Source organism: Leucoraja erinacea, chromosome 30, assembly GCF_028641065.1.
Source record: "Leucoraja erinacea ecotype New England chromosome 30, Leri_hhj_1, whole genome shotgun sequence".
In the NCBI taxonomy this organism is placed as follows: Eukaryota; Metazoa; Chordata; class Chondrichthyes; order Rajiformes; family Rajidae; genus Leucoraja; species Leucoraja erinaceus.
The window spans coordinates 6141906-6161573 of NC_073406.1; the positions used below are offsets into that span (position 1 = coordinate 6141906).

The window sequence follows — 19668 nt, forward strand, 5'->3', positions numbered from 1 at the left end:
GTCTTCTATTGATCTGGAATCAGTGATAATGCTGCAGATGGATAAAGCAACACTGTGTCTCTATGTCTTGCTACTTGATCCACTGTCTTAGCCTTGGCCATGTCCCAGTCTGACGCTGAATTGTCTGTCAGATTTTGCTGGCTTTCTGTCTATGACCTGTGCTGCTGGTCAGGCTGCAAGTCTGAAATGGTGAAGAAGATTCCAGGTGAGGCCACAGGAGGGCGATGCAGAGACATTGAATCCCTGACCCAAGTTCTGCAAGGTTTGTTGCAGTTTCTTGTTTCTGCTTCTTCCAGTGTTTCTTCATTAGGGTCATGCCTATGTTCAAATACGTTTCATTCAAATTGTGCAGGATTATGCTCTTGCAAAAGCAATACAAGTGAGAAATGTGTATTTCTAGACATTGTGAAAGGAAGACAGATATAGTGTCATTTCAGAGGCTATTGGATAGGCACATTACAGGGGGGTGAGGAGAGAGAAAGCTGGACGAGAGGAGGGACAACATTCACTGTCTCTCCTTTGTCTATCCTGCTATTTACTTCCTCAAAAAACTCCAGCACATTTCTCAGGCAAGATCTTCCTTTAACAAGACCTCATCCTTAACAATGGACTAAAATTTTACTAACAACAGAAGTCAAATTAACTGTCCTATAAATTTCCTTTTTTTTGTATCACTCCTTTCTTAAACATGGAGCGTTGAGTCAAGGTAACTTTAATGTGCACACTGGAAGCAATGGAACATGAGAATTAATGATTGGTATATGAATTGTCAAGTTAAGCTTTGCAACAATTTAAGTGTGGCAGCTGAGACCTAATCTGTGTACTCTGGGAACCTTAAAATCTAGAATAAATTGTGTTAGCCCATTTCTTAAGGGTTTGATGTTTGTGGGAACCTTTGATCCTTACGAATGGAGATGCTTTTCAGGGGCAATTAATATCACCAAATTGAGGAATAAACACCCATGAAGCCATGTGTCCCAAACATTATGGTGCCCTGAAATGGGGGGATTATGTATAAACACAGCTGTAATTTCCACATGGCGAAACCAAAATGTATAAAAATGGCCTTTATTAAAATCTGACAATGTGCATTTTAACCACATGTGATTTTTTTTCTATTATAAATGTCAAATTGTGGAGTACAGAGGCAAATAAATAAATGATGGGTCTTTGTCCCAAACATTATGGAGGGCACTGTATTTTAACTACTGTTCTAAAAATGTATGCTGTTTAATATATTTCTGGGTGGTGTTCATGTTCATTGAACTATGGGTGATTGTAGAGCTGCTATTGATTGCATATTGCTTGCTGACAACAAATGGTATTAGCCTCAGATACTTTAAATGGATTTGAGGAGATTTACAGGCACGACATGAGCATTTCTGTCTGCATCTTGTTTGTTCTATATTTCCTCACATGATTCAACTACGCTGATTTGAGTGGATACATGTTTAGGAGTTCACTCCATGGCCAAGATCATGTGGAGGGTAGAAGCCAGTGTTGTCATAGTTACATACTTATTGTGTAATGAATATAAATGTATCAAAGCAGACATTGTTCAGTTGTGCAGAACTCTATTAGCTGTGGGAAACCTGCTGTAGAATTTTAAATAAATGAAAATAATTTTAAGATGCATCTTCAGCTTTAGAGAAATTTAATGCTGAGCTGGGTCGCACAAAATTCTAACGGCAACACTGAACAATATTTAATGAGAGACGTTTGAATTAGATCCATATTCCCAATTGTTCAGTCTTGTTCATTGGATTTTTGGAAATTTAAAGAGGCAGTGAAAATGGTGGGGATGAGAGGAAAATTTGAGTTGAATGAGCCATGGTGTCCTCTGCTACTCCAAGTTTAATTGGAAGCCTCTCGGCAGACATTTTGTGATTGAAATCTATCAGGCATATTGAATTATCTTTACAACCACAAACCTCTGCCTTGACATACAAACCTCCACATTGTTTCGTTTCGAGACACAGCATAGAAATAGGCCCATCTGCCCACTAAGTACACACCAATAACCTGTTCACACTAGTTCTGTGTTGTCCCACTTTCTCATCCACTCCCTATGCATTATGGGCAAAATTAAAGAGGCCAATTGACTTACAAACCCACGCATCTTTGGAATGTAGAAGAAACGCAGGGGAAACCCACTTGGTCACAGGGGGAAACGTGCAAACTCCACACAGATGTCAAGAACGAACCCAAGTCTCCAGCACTGCCAGGGCAGCAGTTTCACTGCCACTGTGCTGCCCTGGCAGTGAAATTCTTCATTGAATGTCATTGGAACATCCCTTGATTGCAAAACATTATATGTCTTTCATCTCTTGCAAAATAATTAGTCCGATTGGAGTTCAACATTAGTCAATCTCACTCACTGCGCCCTCCCCTTCATAACATTCCCCTCTGCTTCATTCTTTATCCCCTCCTGTGGGCAATTGCTTAGTGTATGCTGCTTGTTAACAGTGCCAACCTGCCCTGACTATCTCACCAAAGTGTCCATACCTTATCTCTGAATTGTTGGCAAGTATGACCAAGAAATGCATCTTCTATTTGAAAGGAAGCTGCAATCTCACTGAGGAACTAATTTACTTAGATGAGAATGTCATGATGGAAGTCCTTGGTTTGGTTCTTAGCCTGTAATATACTATCAATTATTTGTTATTTATTATAAACTGAACATAATCTTCTACTTATGACTTGTGTAATGCGTTCCTTGTGTTTCTCTGCTCTTTGGTACACCAGTTCTCATGTGCATTCCTTGTGTTTGCTGTTGATCTTTGGTGCTTTTTGTTTTGTTGCAGTGCTAACACTGCCGGCAGCCGGGATGGTTTGGACAATGATACTGGAACAGAATCAATCCTGAGCATCAGACGGGAGCGGGAACGACATCGACGAAGGAACAGAGAGCGAGAGATGCACGATGATGGTGAGTTCAGCCTAGCAGTTCAGCAAGGCTCTGTGGAGCCACAGAAAGTGTCGCTGGTAACGATCTGCAGGTTCTGGGATTTAGGAAGATTGTTGTCCATGCTAAGGAGTTTTGTTGCTATGCTGACAGTGCAGCTTGATAATATTCAGCTTAGGCTTGAGATGTGAAAATGGTGCAGTTCATGCGGTGAAAAGACATTGCTCAATGATGGAGGGTGATGTTGTTTTGTGACATGTGTATGTGTTTAGACCTGCAGAATTGGAAGCTGGTTTCTTTCGATTGGTGAGATTGCAGTTTATGGCATTTTTTTCAGACACTTGATTAGACTTTTAGAAAAATTTTCTGGAAAATTATATTCCTCTTTTTGATCAGACAACTGCAGCCCAGTCAGACTTTTAATGTTATGAAAAGATGATGTTGGGAGTTTGGATGGAGTTTCACACACAAACTGCACATAAGAAAAGGAGCAGGAGCCCTTATTGCATTGTCTACCTTATTAATATTCTCAGTTTATTGAGCCAGAGTAAGAGTCAAGAATTATTGCATCATTGAAACAGCAGGAAATTCTATCACCTTCCTGAAGTTGTGATAAATGCAGAAAGAGCTGCAGGCATAGCCAACCTGTCACTTCCACTCACTGCTGTTTGAGAACCTGGATTGCCACATCATCAGCCGTAAGGTTGAGGAGCCATGAATAAATTAATTTGTTTATGCTCCAGTTCTAGTTACGACATTAATTGTGGCACTTTTGAAGAATCCGGAGAGTGCTAATCAGTGAGCAGAGAGAGTGAGTTGGGAGCTGAGAACAACAACAGCAACCTTTTTACTGTGTTATTACTGCTCGAGATGTTTATTTAGTGCGCTGTACTTCACCCTGATTGCAAGTGTATCTGATGGAAAATGTACATGACTTACATGTTCTATTAACCCCCTGAAGACTGTTATTAAACATATTTTGCCATATAATCACAGAAATCCCAACCTAGGAGGTTGGTGCCATTGCTGGCTAGTCTATAATATCAAGATGTATAATTTAAAGTCTTGTGTCTATTACATCCACACAGTTCTGCACCTCCAAAGCATCACAACCAAAGATCAACAATTGTGATTGTTTGAATGCACATTGAGTTATCTGATTAGCTAAACCTAATTCAACATCACAATAGAAAGACGCTGGAGTAACTTAGCGGGTCAGCCAGCTGCTCTGAAGATCATGGATAGGTGCCGTTTTGGGTCTGGAGACTTCTTCAGACTCAACCCAAAATGCCGCTTATCCATGTTGTCCAGAGATGCTTCCTGTCCTGCTTAGTGACTCCAGCACTTAGTGCCCTTTTTTTGTAAATTATCATCTGCAGTTTTTTTGTGTTAACAATATGTGATATCTTTTGACACTAAATGACCCTTAATCTTTTTCATAGCTATTTTCATGCCTGTGTACCATGATGTGCTGTACATTTGGCCCGAAAAATAGTATCTTTGTACTGATCTTTATCATCATTTTGACCTGGTTGGTTAGAAGATATAATAATAATAATAATATTTCTTATTGTCATTACACATAAGCGCAACGAGATTTGGTATGCAGCTTCCAACCGATGTCATAACATAAATAACTAATAAAACTTGGATTTAGATATTGTCTTCTGAGAGAATGTCTTCTGAATGGAAACGGGTAAGATGCTCAATCTAATGAGCCCCTTAGTATCAGAGCCCCTTTGGATGAAATAGCAAAATACTTTCCTGTGGTGTGTGATCACCCCTGACCCCCGGTTTTACTATTACTAGTGCATATCGAAGTATCAGGAAAGACTATATCAAATACAAGCTAAGACAAGAAGTCGTTTTTTTGATGATGCATTTTCCCAATGCACAGGGTGCCAAATACCTTTTAGGAGATGTAGCAGAAATCAAACACACAAAAGGTTATGGGGAGAAGGCGGGGGAATGGGGTTGAGATGGAAACATAAATCAGCCATGATGGAACAGAGGAGATGTCACGATAGGCCGAACGGCCTAATTTACTCCTATGACTCATGAACTTATGAACTTATAAAACCACCAAGCCATCTGCACATACCCTATCCCCTAAAGGGATAGCTATTGGTAATATAAGCTGCTAAAAGGAATTAAATATCTGTGGCTGGGTTCAGCTAGTGACCTGCAACATTCCTCTGAATGGAATCTTCCAGGCATCACCCAGGAGCTAGAGGTTACCTGTCAGCTAATGCAATGATCAAGGATCAGCCAAAAAATGTCAATGCGCTCATAAATTTCTAGCTCTACAAAACACAACTGTTGCTATTATCTGCCTACCCATTGTCTGAGTTTTCATTTGATGACCTGCCCGATTTAGATTAAGGATAAAATAAAATAAATTATTTTGGAATCTTTCCCTATCTCAGTGTGTCCTAGGGTCCTTTATAGCCTAGTAAGCACTTTGGAACCGCAGTCAGTATCGCAGTGATGGACATCAGTTTCCAGTTTCATTGAAGAAGCTCCTGGGGTTTCCCCAGTAGGCTCTGTTTTTCTCCCATATCCCCAAAATATGTCAGTAGCATGAATGGTTGCTTTAACTTAGTCTTGGTCTAGTTAAAAGGCAAAATAACTAGAGTTGACAGCCATGTAAGGAATAGGATGCAATACAGTTAAAGGGAAATAATTGAGGGAAAGGGGCTGATGCAAATGCACCTCTGGAAGTATCTTTAGCTGAGTGGCCTCCTGTATCATAATAGGCGAGAAGGGTTGCTTTCACAAAGTGTAATACAAATGTCAGGCAATCATTTGCTGATTATAGTTGAAAAATGAATATTGGTCATGATGCTTGGATAAAACATTTGGATAAAATTAGTTCCCTGCATATTCTCAGATATTGTTACGTGAGATTTCTGCTACCTGAGATAATTCATAGCGGCTTGGTTTAATGTCCCATCTGACCCATTAGCACTTCCTTAGTACTGCACTGGGAATGTCATCCAGGATTTTGGGTTTGAATCCATATAGTGGGGTATGGGTACTCAATCTTTTGACTTAAAGGGGAGAGAGGATGATCAGCTGTACCAACAGCTTACTTTGTACACATTTTATGAGATTGCGGGCACCTCAAAATACAGTCTCTAACTGATTTCAAGTGATAAAAAGCAGAGTGCTGGACAACCTCAACAGCTCAGGGTGCATCTGTGAAGGGAAATGGACAGATGTTTTGGGTCAAGAATGAAGTCCCAACCCAAATTGTTATTTGTCAATATCCCTCCTAGATGCTGCCTGGCCAACTCGGTTCCTTCAGTGGTTTATTTTTTTTCAGCATCTGCAATTTTCTAAAATATTGGTCTAAATTTTTATTTGTGTACTCTTTTACTCTGTATATTACAGCCCATTTACATTACCTATCCCTTATAGTTTGAACTAATTTCTTAATTCTTCCTCAATCCTTCAGCATCCTATTTATTTCCTTTCCTTGTTTTTTCTGTCAAAATGCACTTTACTGGCAGGCTATCCAGTTTGGTAAATTACCTTTGACATTGTCTGCTTAGCATTCTACCAGGTGTGAATGTAATTCTTAAAAAGTGAGCTTTGAGATGACTAAAATGCAGGATATAATCTGGACAGGTTTGGTAACCAATATGAATCTTAAATCCTTCAGCCAGAAATTACAATGATACTCGAATTTAATGGTAGCATAACTTTGGAGCATTCCCACAGTGCTAAACTAAAACCTAGATTTTTTAACTTGTTCGTATTGATTGTGAGTATCACTTTGAACTGATTGTGAGTACCTCCATTAACCATGGGAGATGCCTCCTACATCAAAAACAACGTGCATAATAATAGACTCCGTCTTCATAGCATTTAGTCATCTCAGGAAACTGGATTTTTACCCGACAAAGTGAGAATCGCATGATGTGGTACACAACATGAAACTAGTTGGATCACAAAAGATCAATGTGTGGTTTGGACGAGAGATCAAAGGACGTGTATCACACGAGAGAGAATAAATCACATGGAGTTGCTATGATAATGGGAAAAGGGAAGAATACGATTGAGTCTGAAGTTTTATTTTTGAGGAATGAATCTCCCTTCTCTGTTGTGAAACAGTGTCTTGGGTTATCCCAGAGCACCTGTGGTTCAAACAGGAAGTGTTGGGACATATGGAGCCCTGGCTTAATATCCTCACTGGAATGTAGTAGCTTCTACACTTAAGCATTCCCTTTGTACTACACAGAGGTTATCAACCTGGATTTTAAGGTTTGATCTTGTGGAACTTCAATGTAGTTAAATTCCAAGTTTCAATCAACTGAAATCATAAAGCCTTGTAATATAGCAGGAAGGCCTTTGACACACCAGGCTTATGTCAATGTGTGAGAGGATAACCTAGAATAAGGAAAAATTATTTTAAAGTTGGTTGAGTCTGCTGAAACGACATTTGGAGTAGTGTAGATGCTGTGCAAGCGCTGTGCTCGCCTCCAGCTGCTGTGCACGCTCTGCACTTCACCTGCTAGAAACCTGCACGTTTTACTCTCCCTCATGCAACAACTTCCCAACTACATGCCTTTCACTGCCTATCAGCCCAATAGTACATGGATTATAGGTGTTGTTGTATTTTAACTCTCACGCCTACTTGCCACCACATAACATGCCATCGGAGATACCTGCAAGTGTTTTTGCTTAAGATTATGTATCATTAATGAGGAAAATCGATGATGCTACAGCACTGCAGTTGGCAAATTGTAATGAATAGCTCACACGTACTCTCATCATCCGGAGAGGCCGGAGTTCTTGTCAATGTTCTGGAACAGAGGCATAACACATAGTGCAGTGAACCTGAGTTCCCCACCAAACACAATCTAAGGATCAAGTAGACCGGGACCCTTTTGCAAAAATAGTTAAGATTATAACTTGAAAATAAACATTAAGCTGAGAGTCCTGTATCAATTATGAATGCAGTCAATTTTGGTGCCAAATTACAGGATTAGAGTTGAGCTTCCGATCACAGGCCGTGGTTTAACCTACGGTTGTTGGCTGAGATTGACCATAATTGCAGAGCTGATAATATTCTTGTTCCTCACCTGTTGAATGTGTAGATACTGAGTGATCTCACACTGATTAGCTTTTCGTAAATTATTTTCCTTGTATATTTTATGTAGTTGTAAAGTGGTCAAATTATGGTCAGAATTTACTCTAGTTTCCCCTTAATTTCCTAATCCTGGTCTTACACTTCTCATTTCATTCTTGAAAATGTTGCTTCACCACACAGTCTCATTCTTACCACATTCTGTGTCACGATCTTAAAACATGCAAAACTTCTCCCCACTTTTTATTTTTGCTTCTGCCAATATTCCAAGGGATTTTCAACCTCATATTGCTGGTTGAAAATACATCAGCTGCAGGTTGATTTTTGTATCCAACACTTATTTAATCCTGGTGTTGCTCTGTATTTTGGGCCTTTTTTAATGATAAATTAATTGGTGACATTCCAAAGGTTAAAAAAAAAGTTGCCACATTGATTTATCACGTGAGGAAATTATCTCAAGAGTGAAGTGTTAAAATTGTAATCATTGCTCTGGTGCAGATTAACTCTGCTTGAAGTTTCAGCACATTAAGATTATTAGAATGGAGTTGAAAAGCTCTAGAATTTTCAAATTCAGATTAATTTACTGTCATATACACCAGGGTGTAATGCAATTCCTCCTTTGGTTACAGCTGATAGAGGAAAGAGTATACATGGTAATTATAGGCATAACAATAAATACAATGATGAGTGCAGAACTGGACAAAGATTACAGTGCAATCTGAAGTAGTAGTACGAACAGAAATATTACATTAAAGGTGGTATTGGCTGGTGGGTTCATTTGCATAGAACAAAACTTTGTTATTGAACAGAGTGGAACTCTAGTCCTGCCAATTGAGCTGAACCTGGCAGAAACCTCACGTGAACTTGAAGAAAGCACAATGAGCAAATGTATTCATATTGACTTACAAGTGATACAACTAGGGGGAGGAAAAGCATTGTTGCTTGTTTATGTTAAGGGTCCGTGTGTGCGCTTGTTTGTGGTTCTTGTGACTATTGGAGGCGTGCCTCCTGAATATATTTGGATTATTTTTCTCCAGCATGTGGACATGAGCATGTGGGTTGGAGTGTGAGGGCACACCCACACTGCGTGTGTGCGTGTGCACATGTTTTGCTGTAAGCAGTTGCCATGCCGTCCACCTGCAGTCACAAGTGTAGTGATTTTTCTTTTGAGATGTTACTTTTCAAGTGTGTTCCAAACAACATCAGGAAAGATTGTAAATATCATCTGAGCTCTTCCCTATTTAATTGAAAGAATTGAACATTCCAGTTATGTTACTGTAGTTGGGTCGGGTTAGGTGTTACTAGTTTTCAGATGTCAGTTAGCAGTGCACCAGGTTAAGGTTCTTGTTGTGTTTTCAACAATATCCACTGGCCAATGAATGTGTGACAATGGATGTAGGGTAAATGTCCAATTCCCAGGATTACAAATAATTAAATACACTAAAGTGGAAGAAAGAGTTGATGGAACTTTAACACCAAAGGGGAATCAAATTGTGAGCTAGGTTATTGGAAAATAATTTGGAAATGGGCAATTTAAATCGTCAAGGAAAATAAGATGTGTACTAGAGGGAAAATGGCATTTAGAGACATGATAAATAATGACCTTGAGACAATTTGGAAAGAAACAAAGAGTAAGGAGTGTTGTAGCAGCCTCCATATATACAGCTCCTTTCATGAAGCATAAATGTCCCAATGCGCTTAACTAGAATATCAAGGAAAAAGTACAATTTTTAACAACACATCACTGAAAAAATATCAGACCGATGCTTGTAAGCATCAAGATCACCACTAAAAGATGAACAACTGCGTGAAAGAATGGTGGAGGAATTTGTATGTGTCTTGTAGGGCCACGTTCTAAAAAACAGATATGGAATTATCTAAACAGTTCGTCTTTTTAGGCAGCGAGGAAAAACAAGACAACAGAAAACACAATTGCCAGCGATGGAGCTATTAAAGTGGGATATGCACAAGATGGAAGTTGCATGTATTGATAGAAGTTTTACTTTCTGTCAGGCTGGAGGAAGGTACAGAGATTGAATTGTGAGGGTGAGTTAGGATTGAGGAGCATGGTGCATTATTCTAGTTTTCTGATTATTGGCAGTGAGTTCCTGGTGTCTCCAGCTCTACAAAGCATATTTTTATTTTTATTCTTTCGCTGTAGATGACTGAATGTTCTTGGTGTTATCAGATGAGAGACTGACTGCAACAAGCCCCCTCATTTCAGCAGTCTGACAGATGAATACTGTGGTGAAGTGCAGGGCGAGGATCTGAGGAATGTGAGAGGAGCCAGGTGAGACTATTTAATCAGAGCTGCTATTCTTCTCTCACAATGCGCTCCACCAATTCCATTCTCACCCCTCTTAGTGCTGTTGCGACAAGCAAATACTTAAAATTAATGAGGTTTTTAACCCTTTACTGGATGTTTCCTGACTATTTATTGCAGAGTGTTTTGAAAGTGTTTGATGTTAATTTACCTGGTTCCAATTTGTTCAGTTTCCATTGCTGTGCAGATGCACCCATTGGTGACAGATTAGCTTGGATAATAACTACTGAATCACAGGATTGTGAGCCTGTATTCCTACTTGAAGTGCCAAGGGAGTGTCATCATTATTATAATAAATAGTACCTGAGGAACAAAGAAACCTACACAAAAGCTGATGGTGATTGTGGAATTTGTGCAAAAAAAATGTTGAATGGAATTTAATGCCTGTAATTGCACTTTGGGAAAAGCAAGGTTATGCAAAAGAATGGAAGGGTTTGGAGTATTGTTCACAAGATATGAAGAGCAACTCGCGAAGTGAATAAGTGAGATTATAAAAGTCTTGGCTGATTGTTGGAGACAGCTTTTGAGTTGTTTCAAGCTTCTGCATAATGGACTCGTGGATACAAGAACATGATGATTTTTCTTGGTATGGGGAAAATGAGGAAGTACAAACACAAGGAAAGATTAGGAAAATAGAGCAGTTTTATTAAAACAAGCTTATTAAGATGTAATTTGATAAGAGTGTTTAAAATGGATGATAGTTGGCTTAGCTGGGAGTTTAAGAGTAGGCTATTGGACGACCCCTGTGCCTTCAAGGTAATGGGTGCTCAGGGGCAGTGGAGAAAGAAAGTAGTTTCGAAACGGCATTTCAGAAAATAAACAAAAGCAGGAGGAAGAGCCTGGAAAAGCAGTGGAACTAAAGTTAGAGGTTTAACATTCTGCTGCTGAGATTGGATTTTCAGGAAAAACTTTTATAAAACTGGGAACATTTTGTTTTGGTGATGAACATTTTCTGTTGGAATCGTGCTTTAATTATTAGAAATTCTGTATGATGAGGAGATCTGACATGTGGTTTGACCACTGGAAATCTTGTAGTAGCTGTTTTAAAAGTGTAAACAGATTTTGTTTATTCCTAAATCTTTTTTTTTGCATATCTGGTTGCCATCTCTTGTTCTTGAAAAGCAAAGGAGAAAGTGCATGAACAGAAACACAAAACTGCAGATGCTGGAATCACTCAATTTCTGCTTGGTGCTGACTGTTTTTAGTTAATTCTGTTGATCACCTCTTGACTGTATCGCTGACTGCTGAATTTGTAGTGGCCACAAACTGGAAATACTAGCGCATCTTAATTTTGTAGCTTGTTTATAAAAAAGATAAGTTAGTCACTTTCCCTGCAAGTGTTTAATTAAAAGAATCCCAAAGAGTACAGAAGGACAGCGCTTCATTATCGACTGATCACACCTTTATAAAGGGCAATGAAATGCTATTAGCAAGAAAGTACCGCTTAATTAAGTGGCGCAGGAAGGTTTGAGAGTCCGTATCACGCCTGTTCTTGCAGATCTCATATTACTAGAGGCTTGACGGTAGTTATTAAAACATTTTGGGAAGAAGGAAAGAATACATTTATAACCCGCAAAGGCTCAACAAGATTAATTTCTGCCTACCAGTGGGAATATTTAATTCCTGATGTAATTGTGGCATCACTACTAACCCACTCCCAAAACAGCACTGTGCATTGCATACACATTACCTCCTGTCCCATCCATGGCCTCCATCCTGTCAAGAGTCCCTTGAGATTGTTTTTAATTGAATTGAAAGATGCAGCATGGAAACAGCCCCTTCAGCCCACCGAGTCCACACCAATCATCGTTCACGCGTTCACACTAGTTCTATGTTATCCCACTTTTGCATCCACTCCCTAGACACTGGGGGGGGGGGGGGGGGGTACAAACACACGGAAAGATCTGGAAAATAGAGCAATTGTGTATGGGTAATAAAAGACCTAGATAGAGTGAATATGGAGAGGATGTTTCCAGTAATGGAAGCGTCTAGGAACCAGAAGGCACAGCCTTAGAATAAAAGGATGTACCTTTAGAATGGAGATGAGGAGGAATGTCTTTAGCCAGAGGGTGGTGAATCTGTGGAATTCATTGCTACATCTTAAAGATGCTCACTGCTACAGTATTTCTAAGGACCTGTGAAGGCCAAGTCATTGGGTATTTTAAAAGCGGAGATTGATAGGTTTTTGTTTAATAAGAGAGGCAAAGGTTACAGGGCGAAGGCAGAAGAATGGGGTTGTGAGGGGAAAAATAGATCAGGCATGATTGAATGGCAGAGCAGACTCGATGGACCCAATGGCATAATTCTGCTGTGTTTTATGATCTTATGCTGATTTACAGAGGCCAATGAACCTACAAACCAATTAAGAGAGCAAAGGACTTGTTTCCACCTGGGATTTATTATTTCTGAGGTTGCTAATGAAGGAGATGTTTTGCAACAAAGATAACATACCCAGTGTCTCTGGATAAATAGATGAAATTTGCACTAATTCAGGGCTCAGCTACTTGGCCATTGGAAGGACGCAGTTGATGACTTTGGGAATAATTTACATTACAGCAGGGAGATCCTCTCGTCATATTCACAGTTGGATGTGTTTCTTTATAATGTTCACTTCTACAGTATTTATAAGGACCTGGGTTAATCCTTTTCCCAGATTTAAGCACTCAGACTATGGATTTGATCTGGAGGTCTTCAGCGTTGAGCTTTAGGATTTCATGGAGAAACGGTCTGCATCCAAGGCCTTGTTATTTTTTAATTTGGGCATGACCCTGATGGCCAGCAATGGTGGCAAATATTGTCTGCTTAGGCTGCTGTAGGTGGGAAGCAAATGGGCTCACCCCTAGGACATAGCTGCAGTTGAGATCTTAGGAGTGGTCCTTCCAGTGGGGACTCACTGCCTTTCTCCTCGAGTTCAGCTTGTTTTTCGGGCCTTGAGTATTTGGTCATGAATGGCTTTACAGCGCTGAAGAATGTGCTCAATGTCATGGTTGTCAGGGAATTGCTGAACCCCCTACCCTGTCTTTAACCACCTGGGTTCTTTACATCTAAGATTTTCTGATAGATTTCTGCCTTCAGGTACAGGGAAAGTTATTTCATTTCACTTAATGAAAGCTTTATGTTTGTGGTTAATAGACTCTTTGATCTCCTGATTATTTGCATCCAATTTGTTCTCCTTCCTGTTATTATCACAGTGGCCATTTATACAGATACCAGGGCAGTCCTGAAGCTAGACAATGTAGTATCTGGAAGCTGGGTGTTGACAGGCTATGTTGATATGTTGCTATTTGAGAAGACTTGAGATTGTTCTGCAGTAATGGGATCCTTGAGATTGTCCTGCAGTAACTCTTCCATTGATGTTGATATTTTGAGGTCAGGTTGATGGAGATGGTGGAGTGTATTAGCAATCATTGGTGGCATGATTACCTGGATATCTTTGCAGACCCTCGTTCAAACATTGTTGTAATTTAGTAGTGCTAATAGTTGAACCAAGATGTTCCCATGTTATTTAAGCATTTAGCTGTTTAGGATAGAGATGAGAAGAAATTCCTTCACTGAGAAAATGTTGAATCTTTGGAATTCCTTTCACAAATGATTGTGGAGACTCAGTCACTGCGGAAACTCAAAATAAACTTCGAAAGATTTTTCAGTATTCGGAGAATCATAGGATATGGTTTTAGTACAGGAATGTGACTGGTATAAAGGATCAGCCATGGTCTTATTTTACCATGTTTCCTTATGACATAGAAAGAGGTAATTTCAATAAAGTGAGACTGTATCCGATCAAAGCACTGCCACTTTTGATATGGTGCTTCAAATCAAAAAGCTTGACATGCCACTTATTTACCCGGTAAACTACTCTCCCCATGTATCCCACCGACTCCCCCAGACTCTACCACTCACCTACACTGGGAGCAATTTGCAATGGCCAATTAACCTACCAAGCTGCACACCTATGGGATGTAGGGAGGAAAAAAGAGCATTAGGAAAAAACTCATGCACTCACAGGAAGAACATTCAAACTTCTCACAGATAGCATCAGATTACAGGACTGAGCCCAGGTTGCTACAGTGTGAGGCCAATGGTTCAGTAGCTTTGCCACTGTATCATCTATTGAATGGAGAAGCAGTTAATAGGGTCCACAGAAGATGGGATCTCTGCAAAGTTTTTTTGAACACAGATTGTGATGTATTCATTAAACATAGACAATAGGTGCAGGAGGAGGCCAGCACCGTCATTTACTGTGATCATGATCCACAATCAGTACCCCGTTCCTGCCTTCTCCCCATATCCCTTCACTCCGCTATCTTTAAGAGCTCTATCTAACTCTCTTTTGAATTCAAGCTAGTGCTAAAAGTAGAATTTGTTGAGTTCCCCTTGGCAAGAAATGACTGATGAACATAATAACTCACCTGTTGACCCACGATTCCTGGTTATTACAAAAGATATTTGATGCCAGTCACAGGGGTGTTTTTTGCCCCTTTGCCCTTGACCATTGTTGGTGAAAGCAGTAAAACAAGAGCACTTCTGTGCTTTCTAATGATGTCTTTTGCCCAACTTTGGAGCCTAGAAATGGTTAAGATGAGGGGAATTGCCGTTAAGAGTTTTTTAATATTTATGGGCAAATATGGCAGATTTGCAAATGACATGAGAGTAGTAGATTCTGTTGGATGCACCAGACCATAGTGCTTTGTTTCTGTGACTGTCTCTACAACAAACTTCATTTCATGTCCTGAATAGAGCTTGTCCCACTTATTATTGGTATTCTTTTACTCAAAAGATTGTCTTATTTGGCCTATTTCTGAGATATAGGTCTCCTCGTGCCTAATCAAAGTCAGCCACTTGCACCTTTCTTCTTTCGGCTCTATAGCTTCTGGCTGTTTCATTACAACAGCTGCCTCCAACGTGCAAGGTGTTTGAAGTGTTGACCGATTGCGGTGCAGCCTGCAGGAGTCACCTCAAAAGGAGTGGCTGTGTTTCCTTCTCTTGCTCTATAATTAGTGCCTATTGTTGATATGGTACAACTTCAGGATTTCAGAGATAAAAGGGAAAAGTTGCACAAGGCTATTTATCTGCGAATACAGCTGTCAACTGCAACTAGTTTTAGAAAATTATACTTGTATACAAATTAATACAGTATGACAGGATGAAGACGGTGGTGAGGGTTCTCTTAGCACTTCGACCATTAATTAATTATCCATGTGTTTCATGGTGGTGTCATGAAGATATCTGTTGCTAGTCTTTGACCTGTTGGGATAAATTAATATCCTTCACGATGAGTGATTTTCAAAAATGAATTGCAATCAATCCTGTGAATGAAACTAATTGTAGTTTAAACAGCAGTGTTAAACAATAGTAGAATACCAAGTCAAGTCAAGAGAGTTTGTTGTCATGTGTTCAAGATAGGACAATGAAATTCTTGCTTGCTGCAGCACAACATAATATAGTAAGCATAAATACAGAACAGTTCAGTGTGTCTATATAGCAAAGACTATATATATATAGTGTTTAAGAGGGAACTGCAGATGCTGGAGAATCGAAGGTTACACAGAAAAGCTGGAGAAACTCAGCGGGTGCAGCAGCATCTATGGAGCGAAGGAAATAGGCAACGTTTCGGGCCGAAACCCTTCTTCAGACTGATCGGGGGTGGGGGTAGGTGGGGACAAGAAAGGGAAAAGGAGGAGTAGCCAGAAGGCTGGAGGGTGGGAGGAGACAGCAGGGGAGCTGAGGAAGGGGAGGAGACAGCAAGGACTAACAAAATTGGGAGAATTCGATGTTCATGCCCCGGGGGTGCAGACTCCCCAAACGGAATATGAGGTGCTGTTCCTCCAATTTCCGGTGCTGCTCGCTGTGGCCATGGAGGAGACCCAGGACAGAGAGGTCGGAGGCGGAGTGGGAGGGGGAGTTGAAGTGCTGAGCCACCGGGAGGTCAGCTTGGTTATTGCGGACCGAGCGGAGGTGTTCGGCGAAACGATCGCCCAACCTCCGCTTGGTCTCACCGATATAGATCTGCTGACATCTAGAGCAGCGGACGCAATAGATGAGGTTGGAAGAGATATATATATATATATATATATATATATATATATATATGGCTGTTATAGTTCAGAGTTTGTTTGATGGCGAGTTTAATAGCCTAATGGCTGTGGGGAAGAAGCTGTTCATGAACCTGCATGTACCAGATTTCAGGCTCCTGTATCTTCTACCTGATGGCAGCGGAGAGATGAGTGTGTGGCCAGGATGGTGTGGGTCCTTGATTACCAATATTCTTGGATGGCAAAATACAATCTACATGACCTTTACAGTCTCCATTGGTGCAATGTAAAGTTCTCATCATATTCAAATCATTCTCTGTTTCTCCAATTTCTGCCTCGTGAGCAAACCTAACATCCTTTTCCTCACTAGTGACAACTGTAATCAGAGGTTAGTTGCACAGGTAATGAAGCTAATAGTCAAAGAATATTTTTTTGAATGGTAAACTACAGGGTGAGTGGAGGGAACAGCAAGAAGGAAAGAGAGACCAATGATGAATCTCGGTTTGACCACTCCTACTCTTCTCCTAGAAACAGAATCAGTTGAAGGGCAGTTCAACTCAATATTAGATCCTCATCTGGGTGTAACTGCACACTCATTTTTGACCTGGGTTACTCCTCAGTTCCAGTGTCATGGGAATGAACTCAAACCTACTGCAAATCAGAACCAGTGTCCAGGGAGGTGGATGCACCTGGTTTTCACACAAATGCCTCAGTCAGGTGCCTGATCTAAGCTCTGTATTTCAGTCAGCCCTCGACTGCTTCTCTCCCCATTTCCATTTCATTGCCTTTATTCTGGCCTCCCCTCTGTCTCTTTCCTGATGGGATCTTTTGCTCCCCCTGACCGGATCCCTCATTCTCTGCTCACCGTTCCTGCTGTTTTGGTACAAGAGCCCTCACCGTGGTGCATCAATTGTCTTTATCAACATATCCTTAACCTGATCTCGTATTTGACAGGTGTTTACATGTAGGCTCTCCAAAATGAATGGCTAGGTAATGTGGGTCAGGCAGAATCTATGGAGGTAGAGGATGGTCAACATTTCAGAAATCCTGAATCAGGACTGACAGCTCGGCTGATCTTAGTCCTGATGCAAGATCTTAACCCAAATTGTCAACCATCCCTCTGCATTCATGAAAGCTGTCTGACCCACTGAGTTTTTCCCAACAGTTTGTTTTTTCTCCAGACTACAGCACCTGCTGTCCCTTGTGCCTCCATCACTTTGGTGCAAGGAGAGACAGTGGGGAAGTTAGTAGACAGGCTAATCAGTCTGGGTTACACCCATTCTAAATCAAAGGTCTCTCAACTAAGACCCAGGTTATCATCAATTGAAACTTAAGAGAGTACTGAACAATCAACAAAACCGAGGCTAGAACTTTTTAAATATCGACACTTTTTAAAAACTTTTTATATATATTTATTTTACAGAACCATGCACATGAGGCATTTTTATGGACGCACCTAGCACTTTTTACTATTACCTGATTTTGGAGAGGCAAATGCAACAAAATTTCGTTCAAGGTGCACTGTGTCTAGGTGTATATCTGAATGACAATAAAGTTTTCATTCATTCGAGAGGATGACCTTCTCACTCGGCAGCTGCATAACCAAGGTTCTCTACGACCTGCTCTTCCTTGAAACTTCACCTTGACAATAAAGGTCCATTGCAAAATCCCCATCATGCTCCATAATTCAGTTTCCATCTCCTCTCAAAGATAAATATTGATGAAGATATTCACCATCACTTTCCGTGTATCAGTGCAGCCTTTTGCCATCTGAAGAAAGAATGTTTGAAAACTCATGATCTACAAGGCAATGATGGTTCCTGCCCTCTTGTATACCTCTGAGACTTGGACTACTTACAATAGTCACTGGAAAGATACCTCTGCAAAATCTTCCAAATCCCATGGCAGGATAAATGAACAAATGTCATTGCCCTCTCCCGACCCCACATTCAAGTGTTGAGGACCTAACTACGTTATTGTGTAGGCAATGCAACTCACGTACCTTAACTTGCTGCCTGAATCAGAAACACTATTCTAAGCACTGATAAAGGATGTGGATACCAGGCTAAGAGATGAAACGGTGTAAGGATGTCATCAAAGCATCCTAATGAATCTTGGAATCGCCTAGGTCATGATTGTTCAAAGTGGAAAAGGAGCATTCAGGATGACAGCGAGATCCTCAAGCTCATGCAATGGGAGCACCGGGTGCTGACTATAAAGGACAGGAGAACAAATCACCTCTCAAACTTTCCAGCAGCTTCCTCCTCATTTGTGGGAGGGTTTGTTAGTCTCGCATTGGCCTTGTCAGCCACCCTAAAACCCACACAGTTTGGGTCTTCAATACTCGGGGATTGCCAAAAAGAGCCATAAAAAGAGACTGATTGGGATGAAGGATATGATATATCTGTCAATCCTTATTGTGGTATGTTTGCTGAGAAATATGATTCCCAATAATAAATCAGTGTTTCGTATCAGCAGATATCTGTTGCTGGAATGGGGAACTGAGGTAAAATTGATATTTAGTAGCTTAATATGAATTAGGGTGACAACACTTCAACTATATGCTTCATAATCACCAATTCTATTTTACTCATTCAGTTGTTGGCCAAGATCAATTCCAAGAAAGCAATGGAATTGAATCACAATTATTATTTATGTTCAACCAGATAAGTGTTTTGTGGCATTGCATTTATGTTATTGCGCCAGCAATCTAGAGGTTTAGCCTGATGTTCCAGAATTATAAACAAATCCCACTACAGTAGCTGGACCATTTCAATTCTGAAATGAAAAGCTAATATCAGTAAAGATGACCATGTAACTCATAATAGTTCATCAAAAAAAGCAGCTATATTCTAAGGTCCTTTCAGAGAGAACATTTGCCATCATTGCCAGATTTAGCCTGTGTGTGACCCCCAGTCCCACAGCATGACAGCAATGTGGTTGTTTTTCAACTGCCCTCAGAAATGGTTTGGCATGTCATATGTAATTAGGGTTAGGATTTAACATCCTGAGAATAAATACATTAAAAAAAAACTTGGAATGCAAGATGATTAATAATATTAAACACGACGTTTATGTACTTGGATTTAGAGGGATGTGTTTATCTCTCCTGTGAATAGTGCAGCATGCTGTAGTGTGAGGAATATGACAGAGGTGTTGTGGCATGGAATGTTTTAAAATGCAGAACAAATATTTTAAGACCTAGCAACTGAAATTCTGGTAGAGATTGGATATTGACATTCTGGTATTAAGGGACATTAAAACAAAGCTTTATGAGAGAGTAAGGGAAGGGTTTTTTTCCTTTATAAAAGGATAG

At 40.2% G+C, this 19668-nt stretch overlaps 1 protein-coding gene across 3 annotated transcripts in view; it reads left to right on the forward strand.

Moving 5' to 3' along the window:
• Positions 1-19668, forward strand: part of LOC129711570 (segment polarity protein dishevelled homolog DVL-1-like) — an 88404-nt gene that overhangs the window by 33362 nt on the left and 35374 nt on the right. For all 3 annotated transcript variants that reach the window (XM_055659277.1, XM_055659278.1, XM_055659279.1), the window contains exon 4: positions 2805-2929. In XM_055659277.1, coding sequence (XP_055515252.1) covers positions 2805-2929 — 125 coding nt within the window. The remainder of the gene's footprint in view (positions 1-2804; positions 2930-19668) is intronic.